This window comes from Lampris incognitus, chromosome 16, assembly GCF_029633865.1.
Source record: "Lampris incognitus isolate fLamInc1 chromosome 16, fLamInc1.hap2, whole genome shotgun sequence".
In the NCBI taxonomy this organism is placed as follows: Eukaryota; Metazoa; Chordata; class Actinopteri; order Lampriformes; family Lampridae; genus Lampris; species Lampris incognitus.
This window is the reverse complement of record NC_079226.1, coordinates 22028094-22049007: the sequence shown is the minus strand read 5'-3', so window position 1 is coordinate 22049007 and position 20914 is coordinate 22028094. Positions and strand designations below refer to the sequence as shown.

Sequence of the window (20914 nt, the reverse complement as noted above, 5' to 3'; positions counted from 1 at the left end):
CCTCTCTTTTGGAAGCAGATGCTGAGAAGTGGCTGTAGATCTTTAAAACGAGTGACTCAATATCCACTGACAGCTGATCACAGGCGTGCTTGCAGGTGTTATGAGCTATGTGAGCCAGGCAATTAGCTTCAGAATGTGACTGTTGGCACTGCTCAATAACAGGAAAATGGTGTGGTGGTTTCCAAAGTTGACATTGGCATTATCTGCTGCATAGTCTGTGATGTGTTTAATATCCAGTTCATACTTTTCCAGACAGTTCATCAGAGCTTGATGCATAACATTTTCAGTTTCATCACTGTCTTCATAAAAGTCAAGTTACTTGCACTGCATGCCATCAGACACAGAAAAAATATCTCACACACACTGGAAACATTTTTCTGTTTCCCTTGTTTGAGGCATCGGTGGCAACCGAGTAAAACACAGGCTCACTGTCAGTCGGGAACAGATCATCCAGAATATCCTGCACAGTCTTTGGTGCTAAAACATTCATTGTGATCATCTCAGCTTTCGTTCTTCCCAAGTGCATCTTCTTCACAACATTTGAGTCATGAAACAATGCACCATTGAGCTTAACAAGATAGTCAGTGCTGTTGAAGCTGAGTCCATGTTTAACAGTATGATACACATACGAGGCTTTACTTGCCACAATTTTGTAATTTTCCACAGTAGATGCCATGAAAAACGCACCAATATTGCTTGCATCTTGAGCTAGTGTGGCTTTCTTGTGCATTTCTGTGGAAGCAGGCTGAGTCAGGTCATTCTCACCTGCATGGCCAACTGAAAATTCCCTGCGACTTATACCCCGTTTAGACTGGCAGCCCAAGTCGAATTTTTGGCAAATCCAGATTGGAATCTGATTTCTTTTATGTAGTCTGAACAGCAAAAAAACACATTGGAATCTGATCTTTGCAAATCGGATTTGAGCCACATTCAGAGGTGGTTTCATATCTGATTCAAATTGGATTTCTAAAGATGTGTCTCAGTCTGGACGCTCTAGCCACTCACAGATGAGACTTCTTGTACTTTCTTCTTGGACCTCATGGGGGCCCAGCTGCCATTTTCCTTGAACTGGATCTCATTGCAGTCCATGCAGCTGTTCAGGATCTCCATGAAAAGACCATCGATGATCAGGTGCTCATATGGGGCCTTCTTGTCACAAACAGGACACACCCAGGTGGGCTTCTCATTCATTTGGATGTAGAGTGTGGCGTCGAAGCACTGCAGGTGGGAGCGTGTCAACGCTCGGCACGGGATCATCAGCCGCATCTTCACAAGTGGACAAAGTAGCGACACTCATAGGCTGGTCGTGATTATTTCACTGTCTGGATCTACTGTTAGCTTCTCTTTGATGAGAGCTCTGGAGTGGTCTGGGTTCCTGATGCCTTTGGACTGTAGTCTCTGCAACAGCACTGTGGACATCTGCTGCTTCACCAGGTACACTGCCATGGAGTAGCTCCATCCAATCTCAGCAGTCCACAACGTCACAATGGTATGTGGGACTGTGGTGGACAATCTGACTAGTGAGGTAACATTGATGGGCCGGCTGGGGCACTTGGGCTCCATGCCATTTTTGGTTGAAGGAAGATAAGTCAGCAGGTTACACAGCTTCTCACTGACTTTCATGCACAGGTTGGGTGGGAAATGGTCTTCCTGAGGACAGCTAGTCTCTGACAGGCAAAACCGCAACTGAACTTGAACTGAGAAGTCACATTTGGTCCCCGAGCTGTCCATTGAGTTGCTGATCTGCTGGACTTGCTGTGGTGTTAATGCGAAGGCAAAACACGTCTCCTGAAACCACTGGCTATTGTCTGAGGCTAGACTGGTGGGCTTGATGAGCTCATCCAGCATATCGTAAAAGGGCAGCCTTTTAACTTTGATGTCAGGATGGACTGGTGCAGCATGGCTGAGGTGGGCAGGTGGTGTGTCAGCCTGCACAACTCGTGCTTCCCAGGACCAAGCAACGAAAAGGGTAACAAGGCAGCTGGTGATGGTGCTCCGCCGTGACCTGCGTGACCCTCGAATGCCAGCTGGATTAAGCCGCCGCAGTGCGGCGCCTCTCCCCCACCCAGTCCTCCAGAAGCAGGATGGTGTGGTCCAGGCAGGGCCAGTTCTGAGAGGGAGACCATCTTCGCAGGGAAGCGTTTTCGGTAGAGCTCCTTGCATACCTGCCAATTTTTTGGGGTATTGGCAAATGGCCCACCCTCAACGCCCCAGCCCCCATATAACCCTACACCACAGATAAATGGAATAAATACAAGGATGTGAAAGTAAAATTACTTTTAATTAGTCTTAAATTTATAGCTCACAGTAAAATAATTTTGTAAAAAAAAGAACAAAAATATTGTTCTTGGTGACTAGCATAGCCATTTTCACCTCTGCCTTAGTGACTTGATCAGCCTCCGACACCTCGCGATGAACGTGCCAATGCTAGCGATTTCCCTCTGTGCCTCCACAGCTTGTTTGTGTTTTCGCGCCGTTAGCATGTTTGCTAACGTCGTGTTTACCACCGTGCTCTATGCTAAAGTCGGCCCGACATAGCTTACAAATCGCATGGTGTTTGCTGATGCGGCTCGCTGTTAGAAAGGGGAAGGTCTCTTTCCAAGTGGACTGAAATTTAGAAGCGTATTTCTTCTTTTTAGCTTCAGACATTTTCAGCGGCAAACAGGACTTGTACGTCAGGCAGGCTTGTTTGTGCATGCTCACCTCTGCCCCTGGGTATTGGTTGCCGGGTACCATGACACATATCCCCCACAGAAACTGAGAAACACCCATTTGATTTGTATCACTATGAAATCGGGAGATTAGCAGGAGAAATTGCCAATCGGGAGCACAGCGGGAGAAAGGGTTAAAAATAGGGAGACTCCTGCTAGAATCGGGAGTTTTGGCAGGTATGTCCTTGATCTTCATATGCACGGCGGGGCTGCAGCCAGCCTTGAGCAGATCTAGGGCCTTGGTCAACAGCTTATGTTTGCATCCATACTTTTTTGTTGTCTGTCTGCACAGAAGTCGCCAGCATATTACGTCACACAACACACATGCAACGTACCCACGCCTACATCGTTACCACAGCAACCAATGCAGATTGGTCGACGATGTGGCTTCAGTCTGAACAAAGCCAAATCTGATCTGATGACTTGCAAATAACAGTCTGGACAGTCAGTCCTAAATATCAGATTTGAGAAACAAATCGGATTTGCCTGCAGTCTAAACGGGGCCATAAAGTACAGAAGGCTTTTGTTGAGTCACCACTGACAGGCTTAACCCACGTCTTTTTTTTTTTTACTTCCCATTGCTTATTGTAGCTGCACAGTCTTCTTATTTTTTTTTGCAGGTTTATCCATATTTGCAGGTTAATCCATATGTCCACATGTCAAACCGACTGAACAGCACCAGACATTCCCAGAATGTTTTGTTTTTTAAGGAACTGGCGCATTTACTGTACATGTACAACTGATACGCGTGAGGGTGGCTGTGATTGGATGATGACAGGTGATTTCTCACCCATCGTGATCAGCACTAACTGTGAGAGTGCCCTCTAGTGGTTAGAGTAGAGTTGCAGTCATTAAACGAGACGGGGGGGGGGGGGGTCGCGTATGGGACAAATCAATTTGGCCCAATATAAGGGACATCCCGGTTAATACGGGATAGTTGGCAACCCTGGCCTGAGCTGAAGAGAGGAAGCCCTTTATTATAGGCTTCGATAGCTTTGCCTTGAAGATGAATGAGGACAGATTGTGTAAATTGTCCTTTTTTAGAAAATGTTTTAATGACAAGAATATGATTTCATTTAAAGTTGGATGATCTCGGCCTGTAATCGTCACAATGTTCCAACCAAGACTTTGAAGGAAATAAAACACAGCATGCAGGAAAAATAAGTTTCATTTTATTACTTTCCATATTGTGAAAAATTGACATTATTGGTTATTGTAAATAATAGCGGTGGCAACATTTTAATTTATTTTTTACTGTTTATACAAAGCCTGTGATGGATTTATGTCATTCATCTCTTTAAGGCAAGTTATTCCAGTGAATGATTTTAGTGAAGGCTCATCTAAGAATTGTGATGGTACAGTCACTTATCAAAAGGAAACACTTGCAATGAGACTACTGGTTGTAGGCACATTTGACATTTGAGTCCTTGTCAAGGTCTTTTTTGTTAAAACCACCAAACATCTTTGTGTTGCATACTTTGTGATATTTAAGACTATGAAGAAATCTCATAAAACTTAATTTTACATTTGTAAACCACATCTTTTGCACACAACACACATACACACAGTTACAATTGTTTCAGGTCATGAAACAACTTGTTGCAAGGAATTTGGCACATGCTGCACATTTTGTGTATAGCACCATTTGAATGGTACTGAAACATACACATATTTGGCTGTTGTGGCATCTCAGCTGGAATGTGCAATATATGAAAGACATACTGTGTAGTTAAAGTTATTTGCCTTTCAGAATTTGTCTACACTGCTGCAGTGTCATTTTTCCTAAAAAGCCTTGTTGAAGCAGCCACATGCATACAATGGTACATCAACTGCTTTGGGTGTGTCAATCAGAATTTAAATTTAGGACTCTTTATTCTTTCTAAAAGGGTTGGCACAGTGATGTCTTTCTTGTTTGGAATAATATGCACTTGCTGAGCCGGAATTCTGCAGCAATGCGCTAACCCATGTTACGAATTAATTATCTCTACAGGCAATCTGCTTTTTAGACTCATCAAGGAAAAGTTACATCTTTTGGCATTGCCAAAGACAAAAAAAAAAGGCATGAGTATCAACTTTTAACAGTGAAACCGTTATTAAATGCAACTAGGCCATGACATTACAAATAACACATTGCCATTGCTGGTCTGATAAACAACATTGACATCATGGTTACAAAGCACAAAACCGACTAATGCACCATGACAATAGTTCCATGACTGTTTGCTATTCTAGATGAGGAGACAGTTGGTGCTTTCCAGCTGTGACACTCAGGCATACACAAAGCAGCACTTCTGCTGTTATGTCAAAGTTTCTTCTTAAATTTTTCATGGGAGTCATGAATGTGAACACATTCATATGGCTCGGTAAGGTCAATTCCTGCATGGTGGTTGCACACTGACTGCAGTTATTAATCCAGCATGTGCCGAGTATTTGTAGGGAGGAATTCCAGGCACAAAGTGATGCTCTGCAGTAGTAGTCAGAATATGCTGTACTTCATTGTTTTTTTGTATGATTTTTGGGTTGATGACATGGCCTTAGCTTCTCCCAGAATGACGGTGATGTAAAAATTTTGGTTGCAAATAATGTCATTGTGCATTGTCCTTTGACTGAAAGTGTCGATTTGAGCGAATCATGCTTTGACCTCTTGAGAAGGAGATAAACATTCATGCTCTAGTCTTATTCATATGTAGTAAAAAGTGTAATAACCTTGGCAAAGTCATTAAACAAACATGCTATCACTTTACATGTTGTGTTTGCAAGTGGCTTATATTTCCTTTGAATATCAATATTATTACACAAGAAGAAGAGTGATGATGATTCCTCTTGTAATTAGTATATTTTCTGTGTAAGTTCTTTGTTTGTTGTTTTTTTTCCACAATTTTAGAGCAAGTAAATGCACAGTGTTGACAAAATTTCACTAACTGCTCTCAGCATGTATCTTCTCTTTGTCCATCTCTTTTTATCCATACGTCTGGCAAGTCAGGCTTACTGTTGGGTAAGATGACTATTTCCTCACTCTGGCTGGTTCGGCCCTTACCACATCCTGATAAGGAGGTCTCATAAACAGTTTCTTTCAGTGAGAGACGAAGGGTGCCTCTTTTCCCGTTAAGGTGTCCTGGTTGTAACTGAACTTCTCCTTGTCCCTCAGTTTGCTGTGCGCTGGAAGGTCTTGGCTCTATGTCACTCAAACAAGTCTCGTTGGAGTCTTCCAGACCCTCACAAGAGCTCTGCGACTGGTATGCAATGGCTACTTTGTAGGGCTGATGATGGTGTCTCTTCTCTGAAGCGTTGCCCTCATTGCAGAGTGAAAGCTGGTCAATGCTTTCCAAGGTCTGGCTTATAATGGTTTCCTCCATGCTAGGGGTCGATGAGAAGGAGGCACCCCTCCATTGCCTCACTCCACCAGATTCACACCTACAAGTCTTACACAGCATTCTGTCCTTTGTTAGGTCCTCTTGTGGGACTCGTTTGGGCTGCAGGGAGCTCTCTTTGTAAGGTGAGGAGGTTTGGAGGGCTGGGGGTGGGTGACAGACTTTATGGTGATGACTACCTATCTCCTCGCTGTCCTCCTCAGTGCAATTCCTTTCTGCATCTCTCCCACAGTACTCAATCTCATCAGAGAGCACTGAAGGGCGGTTGGATAGCTTACTGGTGCAGGTGCTGTTCTCAAAGCTGTCACTGAGCCGATAGGCTAACGGCTGGAGCTCATACTGCTCAGGCCCCCGCCCACAACTCACTCCTGCAACTCCAAGATGTTTCTGTCTCTGCTGCCGCTGGTGGTGGTTGGGATAAAGATACCCACTTGCATCTTTGTCATAACTCCTCCTGACTCTGGATCTGCCAAAAGACCCATTAGCAGCCGAGGCTGAGCTTGAATTAGGCTCCGCTGCCGAGCAGGACAGCACGCCGTCGGTGACCTGCTCAGATAAACACGGTAACATTATCCTCCCACAGTCTTTCTGAGGCCCAAAGAAGCAGCACAGCGACTGGAAAAAGAAGGTGGCAAATCCACATGCTACACATTTGACCAGAAAGAGGAAAATCCCCAACTTTCTAAAAAGCAGGGCTGTGGCAGGCAACATAATGATCCCCATGCAGAAAAAAGCACCGCAGCCTATTGCTACTGGGCATCCCATCCTTTTGGTGGAGTGTGCTACCCTTCCAATTCTGTCTGAGTGTGGTGCTGAGCTGTAGGAAATGCAGTAGTTAGCAATAAAGTCAACAGACAGCCCTGCAGCTGCTGATATAAATAGAGCCTCAATGCCACTCAACTGCCATTCAAGAAGAACCAGAAGTCCAACGGTGACGAATACGCTGCCTCCTACAGCCACGGTACCATATATGCTCAACAAAATATTCCAGGTGGTCAAGAGAAAGGAAGCGAATGTGAGAGATACTGAGAAACCTGCTACTACAAGAGTTTCTGAGCTTAGCGACTGCTGCAGATCAAAAAGGGAAAACTGACTGATGAACCAGCCTTTATCCAGCCCCTGCGGTGCCCCTGATATCTCTCTGTTAAACCACGAGAAAATCTCTCTGTAGAGGAGACTGGTTCTGCTGAAGTTGAAGCTGTAGAGGTATGTGGTTTTGAATGCCAACACGAGCGCAGCTACTCTGCCATCTGGTTGGAAATACAGGCCTCCGTTTGTGGCCAGATGGCCCGCAGCATGCCTTTCTGCTAGCATCTTACTGAGGCATTGCTCAAATACGTTGGGTGGGTAAGGAAAGGGGATATCATTACAACAAAAATGGAGAGTGTCCTCGCTCTCCGAGCAGCGCCTGGCAGACACCCAGTGTATCAGCTGCTCCACCAGACATACATTATCTGTTTCCAGAGCCTTACCCACTGACGATGGAGGGGAATAAAAGCTTTGGTTCTGAATCCTCCCACATAAATCCCTCAACCAAACCTGAGCATCAGGACTGCTAATATTAAAATCGGGGTCGAGAACCAAAGTACCGTTGCTGCTTGGATTTAAGTGGTCCCCGTTATCGTTCGGCGTGATGCCCCAAACTAGTTTTACCGGGACAAGTTTATCCTCACCGTTTCTCTGCCTCTCAAACATAAACATGTGGCGATACTCAATGTCATATCTCTCAAACGGGTGGCTTGAGCGGAATAGCTGAGTGGCTCTGCTATCTAAGGTGGGGAGCTTCATACCAGGGTCAATGCAAGAAATATATGTCCCTCCGGCAGCAAGAGCAGCAAACCAGCACATCCAAATATATCTGAACTTCACCACCCCGCAGGGCAGGATTTTGAGGAATAACAGATTGGAGGTGTCAGTTAATCCCATTTTTAACCCCCTAAGCTTTCGCCCAATGGTGAATAAACATCGCCTCCATGCACTCGTATCCCAAAAGCCACCAGGGTTTTTGGAACAGCAGGGCTTCCATCCCTGGACTGCCACAGAGGCGGAGGATGCCACTGTGTAGCGCTCATGCAAGATGAACGAGCACGGCAGCCACATTAATGCCGAGAGTGAATTGATCAGAGATGCAGTTCCCAGGTAAACAGAAAAACACCTAATTGCTGTGATGCTGCTAAGATAACCGGAGAAAAATGCAATGCTGGATGTCAAACCCGACGCCACAATCAAATATCCGACTTCCTGCATTGCTCTGTTTACTCTCTTCTCCAGGGAGGCTGAGGGGTTCTGAGATAGCTGCAGAGTCCAGAAGTCAGCAAAGGTAAAAACCTGATTGGAGCAGCTGCCAAGGAGAATGAGAGCAGCTGATAGATTGAGCAAGGGAAAGAATGTCAGGCGGAATACTACCTTGTATAAAAAATAAGAAGTAAGGAGGGAGCCTGTGGTTGCTAGCACAGACAATACTGCTATGAAGAGAGACTTGAGATACAGAGCCATGGTAAAAAACAGAAACACAACGGCCAAGACGGGGTAAACCGAATCCCATGCCAGATAATATTTAAACAACCTCTGCTTGATACCAAGATCCATACCAGTGATAGTTGTATTCTTATATGTTAGATCCTGGCCTTGGAGACTATTCATGTATATGTCCATCATATGATCTCCTTTCTCCACAGGGAGGAATAGAAGGCTATATTTCAGGGAAGGGATTTGGTATTCAACAGTCTGTGGGCCAAGGAAATCCTTATCAACAAGGAAGTGTAAGATCTGAAACACCACCGGGGATTGTTTGCAACGGGACGGCACCAAGGCACAGCTGCCATGCTTTGGTCTCTGGACGCAGGCTTCCACTAAGTGTCCGTCATGATAGTGTAGAGCACAGTACCGGAGCAGGCTCAGGGAATCAGACACCTGGTGTAAATATAGAAGAAAAAGGTTGAATGTAAATATAAGGCACTGTATATTTGCCAACATATACCATGGACCCATCGACTCACAAGACTGGCTGTAACCAGGGTGTGAACTATACTGCAAATTTTAAGGGAGCTCTTTTTTTTGGGGGGGGGGGTTGTGTCTCAGAGAGGGCTTACAATGAGTCATTGCTAATAAAACATCCATGCTGCAAGCAAAATTATACTTGCTCCATATCAGCAGACCTGTGCCTGAGACAAATATTCAACATCGCCTATGATACAACACAGCCAAATAGAATATAGCACAGCAATATCCTGGCAAATAAGAAACAGATAGGTCAAATACAAAGGCCACACTGCAATAAATTATTCTTGCATAGTCGGTTTGATATTGCAACACCACATTTGTATGGTTACCGCAGGAATAGCATAACTATATCTTCGTAGTAAACGAGAGATCGAGAGATGAATCGCCCCCCCCCCCGTTAAAGTCACGAATTTTTAACTCAAGAAAGCATGTGCAACATAATTTATTGCTGTAGAAAACTATATACAAATGCACTTAGAAAAACTTTGGCAAACACAATTTGGTATGAAACGTTTTGGAGACCCTCCCAAAATGTCATAAATTACGTTTTCTTGGAGCTCCACTCTTTCCATGAGAAGTTGAGCTCCCCGTGGCTCCCCTGTAGTTCGCACCCTGGATAACATCCTTGCGTTTTAGGAAATTATAATTCAAATATGGGAATGGAAAAAAAAACAGAAGGAAGCAGTAGAAAACAGTAAACAGATGAAAGGGAAACAGTAGAACGCTACCTGCTGTGAAGTGAGGCTGAGGCATGAGGAAGCATTGGTTAGGACGGCCAAGTAATTCCCCAGAGACCAGCTAGGACAGCAGCTGCCCCCGGACAACCTTTCCTCGGACGCTGCTCGTGCATGCTGCTTGCACATGTCCTGGAACCGGGCCTGGGAGCGGATCTGAATCAAATGATAGAAAGGCACTTTTGAATTCATGCCAAATTTTAAATCAAAATAAAAAACAAGAACTGACTGCTGACGAAGCATTGTGGGTAAAATCATGCTTGTATTCATTTCGCTGCAGATGATTCAAATGAGGCACTTTATATGGTGAGGATGAAGAGAAACGTCGAAGGAGGGAGGAGGAAGCGGGGGGGGGGGGGACGAGGATGACGAGCATGGAGATGGAATGGAAAACAGAGGCCACGGGAAGAAGGTTAGATGAGTGAATAGGAGCGTAAGAGCGCACCTTAGCATGCTCCATCTCACACATGGAGTAGATGGCCTTCAAGCTCCAGAGACTGGCCGAGTTTCCTGAGCGAAACACCAGCTGAGCAAAACGCTCCCCTGCATGGACGAGAGAGAGATCTATCGTTTTGCCAGATGGGCTCACATGTTAAATGTAATTAACTTATGGTCATACATCATAATATGGTCAGTTGTAGTGGAGTTTTTTTCCCCATTCCTATGTTTTAGATCTAAATTGTGCTCATCAAATAAATTACTGCCCTCTTGGGAATTATAACAAATCCTTTCAGTAACAGCATCTTTGAAATGTCAAACAAAAAAACAAAACTTGGGAAAACTTCTCAAAGGAAAATGGAATCAGCAAACTCATATTATTATAAATATAATAAGAATAAGAAGAATAAATGAGGATAGCAATTAGTAGTAGTAGTAGTTACTCTAGTAGTAGTAGTAGTAATGATGATACATTGAATTTGTGTAGCGCTTCTCATCTACGGAGACAGATTTCAAAGCACTTCACAGATAAAGTAGTAATAGTTGTTGTAGTAGTTGTGTTATTACTATTATCAGTGGCGTTGTAGTTTTGATCGGTTTTACATGTCCCTCAGATGATGGATATGAACTGATGAAGGGTGGTGGCCCACCTGGAGCATCACAGAGAAAAGTATCCGGGGACGAGTCTCTGTCCAACATCCTCCTGGTGCGTTGTCTGGAGGACCCCTGTCCGTCACCGGCATCTCCACTGATACCAGCCCCGTAGCTGAAGCACAGAACTGAACATTAACTCACACAGATACTGTGTCGTCGAGACGCAATGGCTCACCCCACACATGCACAGTGATATTCCCCAAAAACCTGCTCTGCGAAACAGCTGCTTTGTGGCATATTTACAGGGCTGTTTGGATGATTTGCTTTACCATCAACAGATGAACTCCAGGAGCAGTATAATGTGTTGTCTGGTTTGCTTTACCCACCCCCAACCCCCTTACAAACACACACACACACACACACACGCGCGCGCGCGTATTAACCCATACAATAAATCTACCATCGTTGCTTTGCTGCAGCATCAATCATGTCCGCAGCTCATTTCCATTTCAAAGGCTGCTCATCGGAGAGGCCCTGCATGGCACCATACTTGCTCACTGACCTTTCACTGGGCTGTCTTGGAAAAGGAGACAGGGTTCTCCCTGGTCCTGTGTTCGCCAGCAGTTTGGCCAGACTGGATTGGCGGACCCCTATATAGGTTCCCCTTGGTTCAAAACCCTGATGAAAGATCGCACATACGCACACATATTCATAAATACATAAGCATCAAAGCTGGTGACACGGTGTGTAGACCAGTGCCCACCTACGCACCGCGACAAACAGCTTCCTAAATGAATTTGCATGGAAAAGACAGCATCATGTGTTGTGAAAGGAAACAGTTCACAGTTCACTGTCAATGAATGAGAAGCTCTTTGTGTCTGTATATGTTTCATGCCGTCTTGATGAAAAGGAAGCCACTTCGAGGAGTCGTTACATATCGACAAGGCACCGCATATTGTTAAAAGCAGATTCACTCTGAGCAAACTCATTCTCTTCTGCAAGATGTGGGGCTCCTTTTTGATGGTTAGGTATGCATTGTTATGGCAGACGTGATGCATAAACAGTTTAAAGCTCTATGTGATAACGTTTTTATGGTAAAATATGAACTTTTAAATGGTATTTAATGTTGGGCTACTCGAGATGCAACCATACATTTAGCTTGATTTGAGCCCCTTCGCTATTGCCCATTCTGATCACTGGTGCAAGCACTCTAGCAGAAATTGTTAATGTCGAAATGGAAACGACGCATTTTATTCAACATCTTGTTACCCTTAGATGACGCCAGAGGCCTGGTGGACGCTAATGCTAATTTGTCTGGTAATTTAAAATGCCCCCCCTCTTTTTTTCTGCTCAATTGTACTTGGCCAATTACCCCACTCTTCCGAGACGACCTGGTCGCTGCTCCACCCCCTCCGCCAATCCGGTGAGGGCTGCAGACTACCACATGTTTCCTCCGACGTCGCCAGCCGCTTCTTTTCACCTGACAGTGAGGAGTTTCGCCAGGGAGACGTAGCGCGTAGGAGGATCTCGCTATTCCCACCAGTTCCCCCTCCCTCCTGAACAGACGCCCCGACCAACCAGAGGAGGCGCTAGTGCAGTGACCAGGACACACGCCCACATCCAGCTTCCCACCCGCAGAATTAGGTTGTTTGCGGTCACGTGATCCTGATGACGCGCGGATTCAGATCGAGGGCAGGACGTGAAAAGCAGAATGGGCGAGATGGAGCTAGTTTAGCCCGAACTGTGCTAGTTTAGACGATATTATGAGAGAAAGGTATAAACAGAAAGTAAGATATGTTGGACATGATCCTTATGTTATCAAGAGTGTTTTTTTTAACATTTTTTTTGACGAAGTGGTCACTGCACATGCGCGTTATCCGACTCCGCTCCTCCCGACCGCTGACGACAGTTCGCAAGCCGTTTTTTTCCGGCGTTTTCGGTCAATTTCTTGAATTTTTTCCCCCCTCATGAAAATCTTTTGGTAATCAATAAAACCTCCTTGTAGTTTCTCAGTTAATGACGCCAAACACAGGCATTTCGAAAGTTTGTGATAGTGCTTCCTATGTAGAAAATCACGTCCTGCCCTCCATCTGTAGCTCGTGACGTCATATGCAAACAACCTATTGCGTCTGTAGGGGCACCCGACCAAGTCGGAGGTAACACGGGGATTCGAACGAGCGAACCCCGTGTTGGCAGGCAACGGAATAGACCGCTATGCCACCCGGACACCCCAAATGTCCTTTTCTTTTGTTAATGCAGTTTATACAGAACACAAACCATTTAAAAAAATGTATTACCATTCCAATTATTTGTGTTTATCCACAGTGTACGCTTGTGTCTGATGTTAACACAAGTGTGACTGCAGTGTAAGACTACACTTGCGAATTCTGATCAAGAGGCCATTATTGTGGCAGGTTATCAAATGCACTTTTAAAGCGTAAACAGGGTTTACTGTGTTAATGCATTACAAATGTCAGGTGTTTGATGAATATGACAGCAAGTATAATCTAATGTAGTGTGATTCATTTGATAGGCGACCAGGCTAAAGTGGTTGTGACTCAGTCTGGAGTGTGTGTGTGTGTGTGTGTGTGTGTGTGTGTACTTGTACTTGCGTGACTTTGTGTGCATGCACATTCGTGCCACATGGGACTTCTAGAGAGGCCTTCCAACTATCTGACTCACCAAGAGCGGGTCAGAGAAGTCTGGCAACGGACCAATGAACAGGCCAGTCAGCGAGCATCCCAGGAGCACCAGAGCACAACCTATCAGCACCGCGAACGGATGGTCTACAATCACTTGGGAATAACTGTAAAATCGACACCACCAACACAGATGTTGTCAGTGACCATAAGAAAAAAAACACAACTGCAATTGTCACAGTGAGACTTTTAAAGTGGAAATAAGTCTCTATCTTGTTCGAAAATGCTCTAATAAAATTTGTTCAAATACATTAATATGCTATTAATATAGCATCCCCAGCTAATTGATGATTGTAGTCTTAAAGTTGTGCCCCTATCAGCCAGGTGCAAAACAATATTAAATACTCTTTCGCGAGACCGCCAACACGTTGACGGTGATTATTTTCGTCCGCCGGCATTTGCAAACCTTTACCCGCGTTTATCCACATCCTGTTTGCTTTTATTCTCCTCGTTCCAGCTTCACACAACAACTGCGCATGAGCATCAGGCAGTAATACTGAATTTCAAAATAAAAGCGCATTTTAAGAAATAAGACGCTATCATAAACAAATATGCATGAGCACAAAAAAGAGCACTTATCAAATGAATAAGATAACTCACTTAAAGGTTATTTACAATTAATATTGACTTTTTGGGGAGCCAGTAAAGTCCTCCATCCCTAAAATGGAGCAACAAAAAAAAGTCCATGGACTCCAGACAGGAATTTGACAAGTATTGTGAGCCGCAAGATGCTCCAAATGTCTTTGTAGTACAAAGACAGAAACAAATACAGATGGAAATTCACTTATACATACCTAACTGTAACCACATGCCGTTGCATCTGTTTGTGTGACCCGCTTTCATGTGACCCGTGAAGCCAGTGACATCTCACTGTGCTGTGACAGGATGCCTGATGGGAAGAACTACAGCTATGTCCTGCTTTCACTGCCATGTCCCCCGCTAAATGGTCAGCTCGGCGGTCTGCTGCCAGTGCATGACAGTCATGGCAGGTGTTGGATTTAATTGGCTTGTGATGGTCGCAGCACTGACATCCTCTGGGCTGAGGTGAATGGAAGGCCGTAGCTGAAGGACTTTGGGGGACCTACAAGAAAAGAAGAGGAGGAGGCTTTAAAATTAATCTGTGTAGTTTACCATGAATCGATTGAGTGGTTAAAGTCATCATCTCTGGAGCCATATCATATCATATCATATCATATTGTAAACTACTAATAAGACACATTAGTCCCTAGCTAACGGGTCTGACCCTTTAGCCTAGCGGTTAGTGATGTCGCCTTGTGGCGCAGTACGCCCCGTATCGAATCCCGCACCGGGCAAGAAAATAACCGGTTACACTGGTGGCAGCGGTGGGATCCGGAAGTGTGCAGATCCTCATAAGTCTCTTCGGAGCGCGGGAAGAACAAGCGCGAGGGCGCGCTTCCGGGGAGGGTGACGACTGTAAACTACTAATAAGACACATTAGTTAGTCCCTAGCTAACGGGTCTGACCCTTTAGCCGAGCGGTTAGTGATGTCGCCTTGTGGCGCAGTACACTCCGTATCGAATCCCGCACCGGGCAAGAAAATAACCGGTTACAATATCATATCATTCATCCATCCATCCATCCATTATCCAAGCCACTTATCCTAATTAGGGTCACGGGATGCTGGAACCTATCCCCTACTCTAAAAAATGCTGGGTTGTTTTCTCAACCCAGATGCTGGGTTGAGGCTGCTTGGCCATATTTTGGGTTATTTTAACTCATTCTGGGTTGTTTTCTGTAACCCAGCAGCGGGGTTACAGAAAACAACCCAGAATGAGTCCTTTTAACCCAGCATCCTTGTCAGAATGGACCAATATTTGGTTGGGTTGAGAAACCCAGCTTCTGGGTTAAAGTAAAGACCCATCTTGTTGGGTTCTTTTAACCCAATGTGTGTTTGGTCCAATAGTTAACCAGCACCTGGGTTAAAAACAACCCAATTTGGGTTGTTTTCAACCCAGAATTTTTTTTAGAGTGCACATTCTCTTCCTGACAAGTTTTTATTTCTATTTTATTTATTTATTTTTGTGAGGAACTTTTCTTCATCCAATTCAAGAGTCCCAAGATAGGAGTTGTTGTACATCGCACAGAATGTGACTGTAATCGAAAAAGCCCTCTGGGCCCAAGTTGTGATTTGAGGTATATAAATAACTTTGGCTTGACTTTGACTTTATTTTGTCCTTCCCTCCAATCATTATCTCAACAAAACAATAAAAAAAGTGTGTAGGAATCCCTTTCTTCTTTGGGATAGAGATATGTTTTCAATTTGATCAAACAAAATGCAGAGGTTGAATGCTCTCCCTAGCTCTTCTCTTGGTAGACGAAAGATGGGGGGGGGGTTCCGGGGGGGGTTCCCCTTCTTATTTTATTCAAGCCAGGGCATTTTGATTAGGCATGACTGAACCTATAGGGCCCTATACAAGGATATACAAGGGAGAAAATTCAGAATTTTTTGCTCATGTCTGTCTTGCAGTATATTTTTGACCATCCCCCCCCCCAAAAAAAAATCCTGACAGGGTTTTAACGGGTCCCTAAAGATGTCATGTAGCCTCAGCAGCACACGGTGCAGTCTGTGCTCAGACATACTTGGTGATAAAGCTGGCAGGAGGAGGAGGAGGAGGGTCGTGCGAGGCTGCTGCAGCTGTCGCGCCGATCCTCTTCAGACTGGATGCCTGTCAGCTGGGCGTCGGTGGCACAAACGCCATCAGGAGGGCACAGAGACACCGCCGGGATCTCACTGAGGAGGAGAGGGAGGAGGACGGAGACAGAGGGATAAGGGCAGGGGACGAGAAGAGGATGGGTGGCAGGCGCAGTACATGGAGATACAAAGGGAATGCAGTAAACAAGAGAGATATGAATGGCAGACAGGTAGGAGAGAATGGGGAGGAAGCGAAAGTCAGTCAATCCGGAGGTGTGAAAGGTCAGGCCTGCATGGGCTCCCAGCATGTTATTTGTGACGCCATGATAAAAGTCTGCCTATTGAAATAGAGATGAGGTGATATCTGAAGTTCTGGGTTGATTCCTTAGACGTACGATCTTACGCCCAGTGGAGAACTGAGTGGACCACTAATGAGGTGAGAAATGAAATTCTGGGCAGCACACTCTCACTGCTGTATGCTAGAAGGCCCAATTAAAATAAGAAAGACTCCGGGTGTGTGTGTGTGTGTGTGTGTGTGTGTGTGTGTGTGTGTGTGTGTGTGTGTGTGTGTGTGTGTGTGTGTGTGTGTGTGTGTTCGCGAGGATGCATGAATGTGATAGAGATAAACAGAAAGCGAAAGAGAGCGAGCTCCATATCAGAAGCCGTATGAATAAGACAGACCTCGTGGCATAAGAGGAATGCTGTACAGAATAGAGACCATGAGGGATGGCTCTGTCTGATGGCAGGATTTATGATAAAACTGGAGCGATGGGTGAGGTGATTATGCTCCCCAGCTGCTCCTTGAGGTTTTAATGGAGATGCTCCCCATTTTGCTGTTCAATTTAATACAGTTGGGCAAAAAGAGGTTTTACTATATTGTATTCTGTTGGAGCCTATCCCAGCAGTCATTGGCGGCAGGCGGGGAGACACCATGGACAGGCCGCCAGGCCATCACACAGGGCCCATACATGTACACCAAAATATTTAAACTCATTTACCGTGAACCAAAGGAAAAAGTACCAATGGAAAAACTATATTAAAGACCCCCTGACCAACAAAAACAGAGTAATAAATGTTCTGAAGCAATATTGCTGCTTTGTATAACCAATTCAAACATGCATACACACTAACATTTTACATTGTGTACAAAACGCGTGATTTTTGGTAGGTTTTCGTGATTTTGATGAAACATTGAGTGCCGTCATCAGTGCCGTCACCAGGCACTTGAGGTGTTAATGTTTATTACTCGTCCCGACTCCAAGGTTGGGGGGGGGCAGGGGGGTCTCCATTGACATTCTCTCAGAAACCGCGTGAATAGACCAAGCTAGCCAACCCGTTGTACGTGGCCTCACAACCTCATGTTAACCCTAAACTCAACCGCTGTAACCGTATCTGCCATCGCTACTGCGCAAAAGTCGACTCTTGCGTATGGAAGAACGTGGATCGGCAGAACTCGGCGGTGACACGGTTTCCGAGACACAAACGTCACCGACCACAGACCAAAGAAAACGTTGTTCGTGGCAGAAAGGGGATGGGACGAGGAGAAAGCGGCTGTCTTTAAATTTACAGCGGTTTCTATCTTTTCGTCCTTCCTGAAAATAACGAGGGGGAAAAAACTCCAGTGCTGTGAGATCATTTTACTTGCTTCATTACAATCAGTGTTGGGAAAGTTACTTTTAAAGTGTAATGGGCTACAGATTACTAGTACTAGTTACCCTGTTAAAATGTAATAAGTAATGTAACTATTTTAATTATTTCATCAAAGTAGTGTAACGTATTACATATGATTACTTTTTGATTACTTTTCTAACAAATATTTTAAACTGGGCAATAAAGCTGAAAAGTCCTAAAAACATAAATTTAAACCAGGCAGTGTAAACCTCACAACGGTACTCATCACTGATTGCTGTCAAACTTTAATTAGAAGTTCTCAAATATAACTTGAATTAAGACTGGAATGTTTGGATTTTAAAGAGCAGCCACCAAAACAAATATAAAAAAGAATGTAACTCCTTTGTAATCACCAACTTTTCATTAATAATTGTTATTTAATTACATATTTTTCTCAGTAACTGTAATTGATTACAATTACATTTATTTAGTAATCTAATTAGGTAACGCGGTTACATGTAACTAGTTACTCCCCAACACTGATTCCAATTCAAAGTGTTTCAAGACGTCCCCTAAAATGAGTGACTGTTGAAGTGAGTAACTGGGCGAAATGAAGTAGCAATGTTAAAGCCGTTCTCCATTTCGAAGTGAAAGTGGGGGATGTGGTCTTTGGTCCATAGAGCGTGCTTGTGTTTCCACAGCCGAATGGGTGCAGCTGCACTTCCCGTCTTGACGCTATGGTGACACAGTATAAGCAAACAGACGCTAAATTTCCTAAGAGGGTACAGGTAAGGGGGGGGGGGGTCAGTTAAATCACTGTTATATACAGCAGCATAGGGATTATGGAGCACTTCAAAGAAATCTAAATTTGAAATTTGATGAAGCATTCATCCCCCACCGTTTTCAGCTACATTGCAGTGAAACTTGTTCACTGACCTACTTGGGCAATGGAAAACATGCCAGTTCCACCTTTACATAAATTGTTCTGAGGGACAAGATGAGATCGAGTTAAGCTCACTTATGCACCAAACTGAAAGTCAGAAAATGTAAGGATCATGTTGGTATACTTTTATGGGGGTTGAAATAATTTCTTACAACACATAAACTGTCAGCCATTGACGATATTTCTAACAATGCATCAGCTCCAGTGATGCGGTATATCTCAACAAACAGGTGCTCCGTGCAGGCTAAACTGAACGCTGGGAATTAGATGCAAATACCATCTAAGCAGCCAAGGAACGGGTCAGAATTATTCAAAGCTATTTACTGCAGGGTGATTGTTTTTTTGACAGCGCTGGTAGACATCCAGATGCGGGTAGGAGTGTGTGTGTGTGTGTGTGTGTGTGTGTGTGTGTGTGTGTGTGTGTGTGTGTGTGTGTGTGTGCGTGCGTGCGTGCGTGCGTGCGTGTATGCGTAGCATATTAATATTTCAGTGAATAGGCAAACAACAACATATATACAGGAACGTGTTATTGAGCATCTGCCCACAACAGGGAATAAGAATTAACCCAGCTGCTCATTTCAGAATTAGAGGAGAAAATATGGACAGAACACTGGACTTCAAAATGGCCTCGTAAATCTGAACTCAAGATGTGCACATGTCAAAAAACAACAAGTGATTGGGTCTGAACAACTACATATTCATAATGCACGTTTTATTGTTTCAGTGTATTCGTTCACTTTTCATTTTGTCAGTGTGATGGATTCAGAGACACCTTGCCCCTTGTTGTGATGGACTTTACCATCAAAAATTAGAGTGATTTATGGAGATAATCTCATGCAGCCGACATAACCTGATTTAAGGACCAACATTAGCTGGCTGATGCCTCAGGCCTGTGTTGATTCCTTCAGGACATGATCAAGGGATGCAGAAGACTCTCTGCTCTTTCTTCTTTCTCCCTTGTCTGACTCCATCGCTCTCTCTTTCTCTCTTTCAGTCTCTCTCTCCCTTTTTCTCTGACTATTCCCCACTCCCTCTGTCTCATGTCCATGTCTTTTCCCTTGGCTCTCTGGACTCCAAATCTGATCCTTTTCTAGTCAGCCCTCGGACCCTATGCCTTTCCTGTAATGTTTTATACTCGCTCTCTTTCTCTCTCTCTCTCTCTCTCTCTCTCTCTCTCTCTCTCTCTCTCTCTCTCTCTCTCTCTCTCTCTCTCTCTCTCTCTCTCTCTCTCACACACACACACACACACACACACACACACACACACGGCAGTAAACAAATAGAAACACCTAACAAATCCAAACTAACGTGCGCTTCTAGCCTCTAGCCCATTTCAACTTACATGTGTGACCAGTGGGGAAAAGAGTTGGTGATTGGTTGGCCTCCGTGGCCACACATGGCCCACCTTCCCGAGAGAGAGGTTCACCTTGTGCTACAGCGATACACTCCATCTGAACGGACCTCACAGAGGTGCTTGTCAAATGTCACCACTATATCCTCTGACTAAATTGAAGATGGGTTGAAGGATAGCTCTTTACATATTCCACAGATGCGATATCTGATCTGACCTGATCTGATCTGATCTGGTCTGGTCTGATCTGATCTGGGCATTGAACAAATCAATGAATAAACCGTGAACTCTTGTTTTTGCATTTGTTCGACGCAAAAGTGACGTGTCTACTGTCTAATGTACAACCCTGTTGTTTACTACATCCTAACCACAGCTGGACTGAGTGCTGAATGAGACGGTGCCACTACGACAGCACAAGAGAGAGAGAGAGAGAGAGAGAGAGAGAGAGAGAGAGAGAGAGAGAGAGAGAGAGAGAGAGAGAGAGAGAGAGAGAGAGAGAGAGAGAGAAAGAAAGAAAGGAAAACACATTTACGTGCGCTGATATATATATGTGATTGTTGTCAAGTGATCTCCAGACACATCCACCGCGCAGCAGACGACCCACCTTTGAGAAGCCTGTTGTATTTCCCCTTCATCCGCCGGAGAGTCGTCCACTACAGTCGCATCCGCGCTCTCCCCGACGATCGAGCAAGCATCCATCCTTGCGTGACGTTAATATATGCGAAAACCACAATCAACTAGCAGATTTCCACAGGGGCCAAATTCGGGATGGGCTCACGAAGAAGCCACGTCTGCTCCAACTCCAC

At 44.6% G+C, this 20914-nt stretch overlaps 1 protein-coding gene and 1 pseudogene across 1 annotated transcript; both read right to left on the bottom strand.

Annotated features, from left to right (window-relative positions):
- Positions 1 to 993: 993 nt before the first annotated feature.
- LOC130126009 (E3 SUMO-protein ligase PIAS1-like) lies at positions 994 to 4173 on the bottom strand (annotated as a pseudogene).
- A 1465-nt stretch (positions 4174 to 5638) lies between these two features.
- disp2 (dispatched homolog 2 (Drosophila)) lies at positions 5639 to 20807 on the bottom strand. The gene is made up of 10 exons (XM_056296469.1): positions 20713 to 20807; positions 16152 to 16302; positions 14345 to 14631; positions 14179 to 14208; positions 13534 to 13657; positions 11414 to 11529; positions 10908 to 11005; positions 10265 to 10362; positions 9814 to 9975; positions 5639 to 8995 (listed from the first exon to the last, which is right to left on the bottom strand). The coding sequence occupies exons 1-10, from the start codon at positions 20805 to 20807 to the stop codon at positions 5639 to 5641; spliced, it is 4518 nt and encodes a 1505-aa protein (XP_056152444.1).
- Between the last annotated feature and the right edge of the window lie 107 nt (positions 20808 to 20914).

What these genes read in the sequence shown, in the direction of transcription:
- disp2 (XM_056296469.1), bottom strand. Translation starts at nt 20,807, where the DNA reads ATGGATGCTTGCTCGATCGTCGGGGAGAGCGCGGATGCGACTGTAGTG. An exon ending in CCAAGACAGCCCAGTGAAAG is followed by an intron (nt 11,006 to 11,413) that starts GTCAGTGAGCAA and finishes GGCTGGTATCAG; the next exon opens with TGGAGATGCCGGTGACGGAC. An exon ending in TCAGCCTCACTTCACAGCAG is followed by an intron (nt 8,996 to 9,813) that starts GTAGCGTTCTAC and finishes TATTTACACCAG; the next exon opens with GTGTCTGATTCCCTGAGCCT.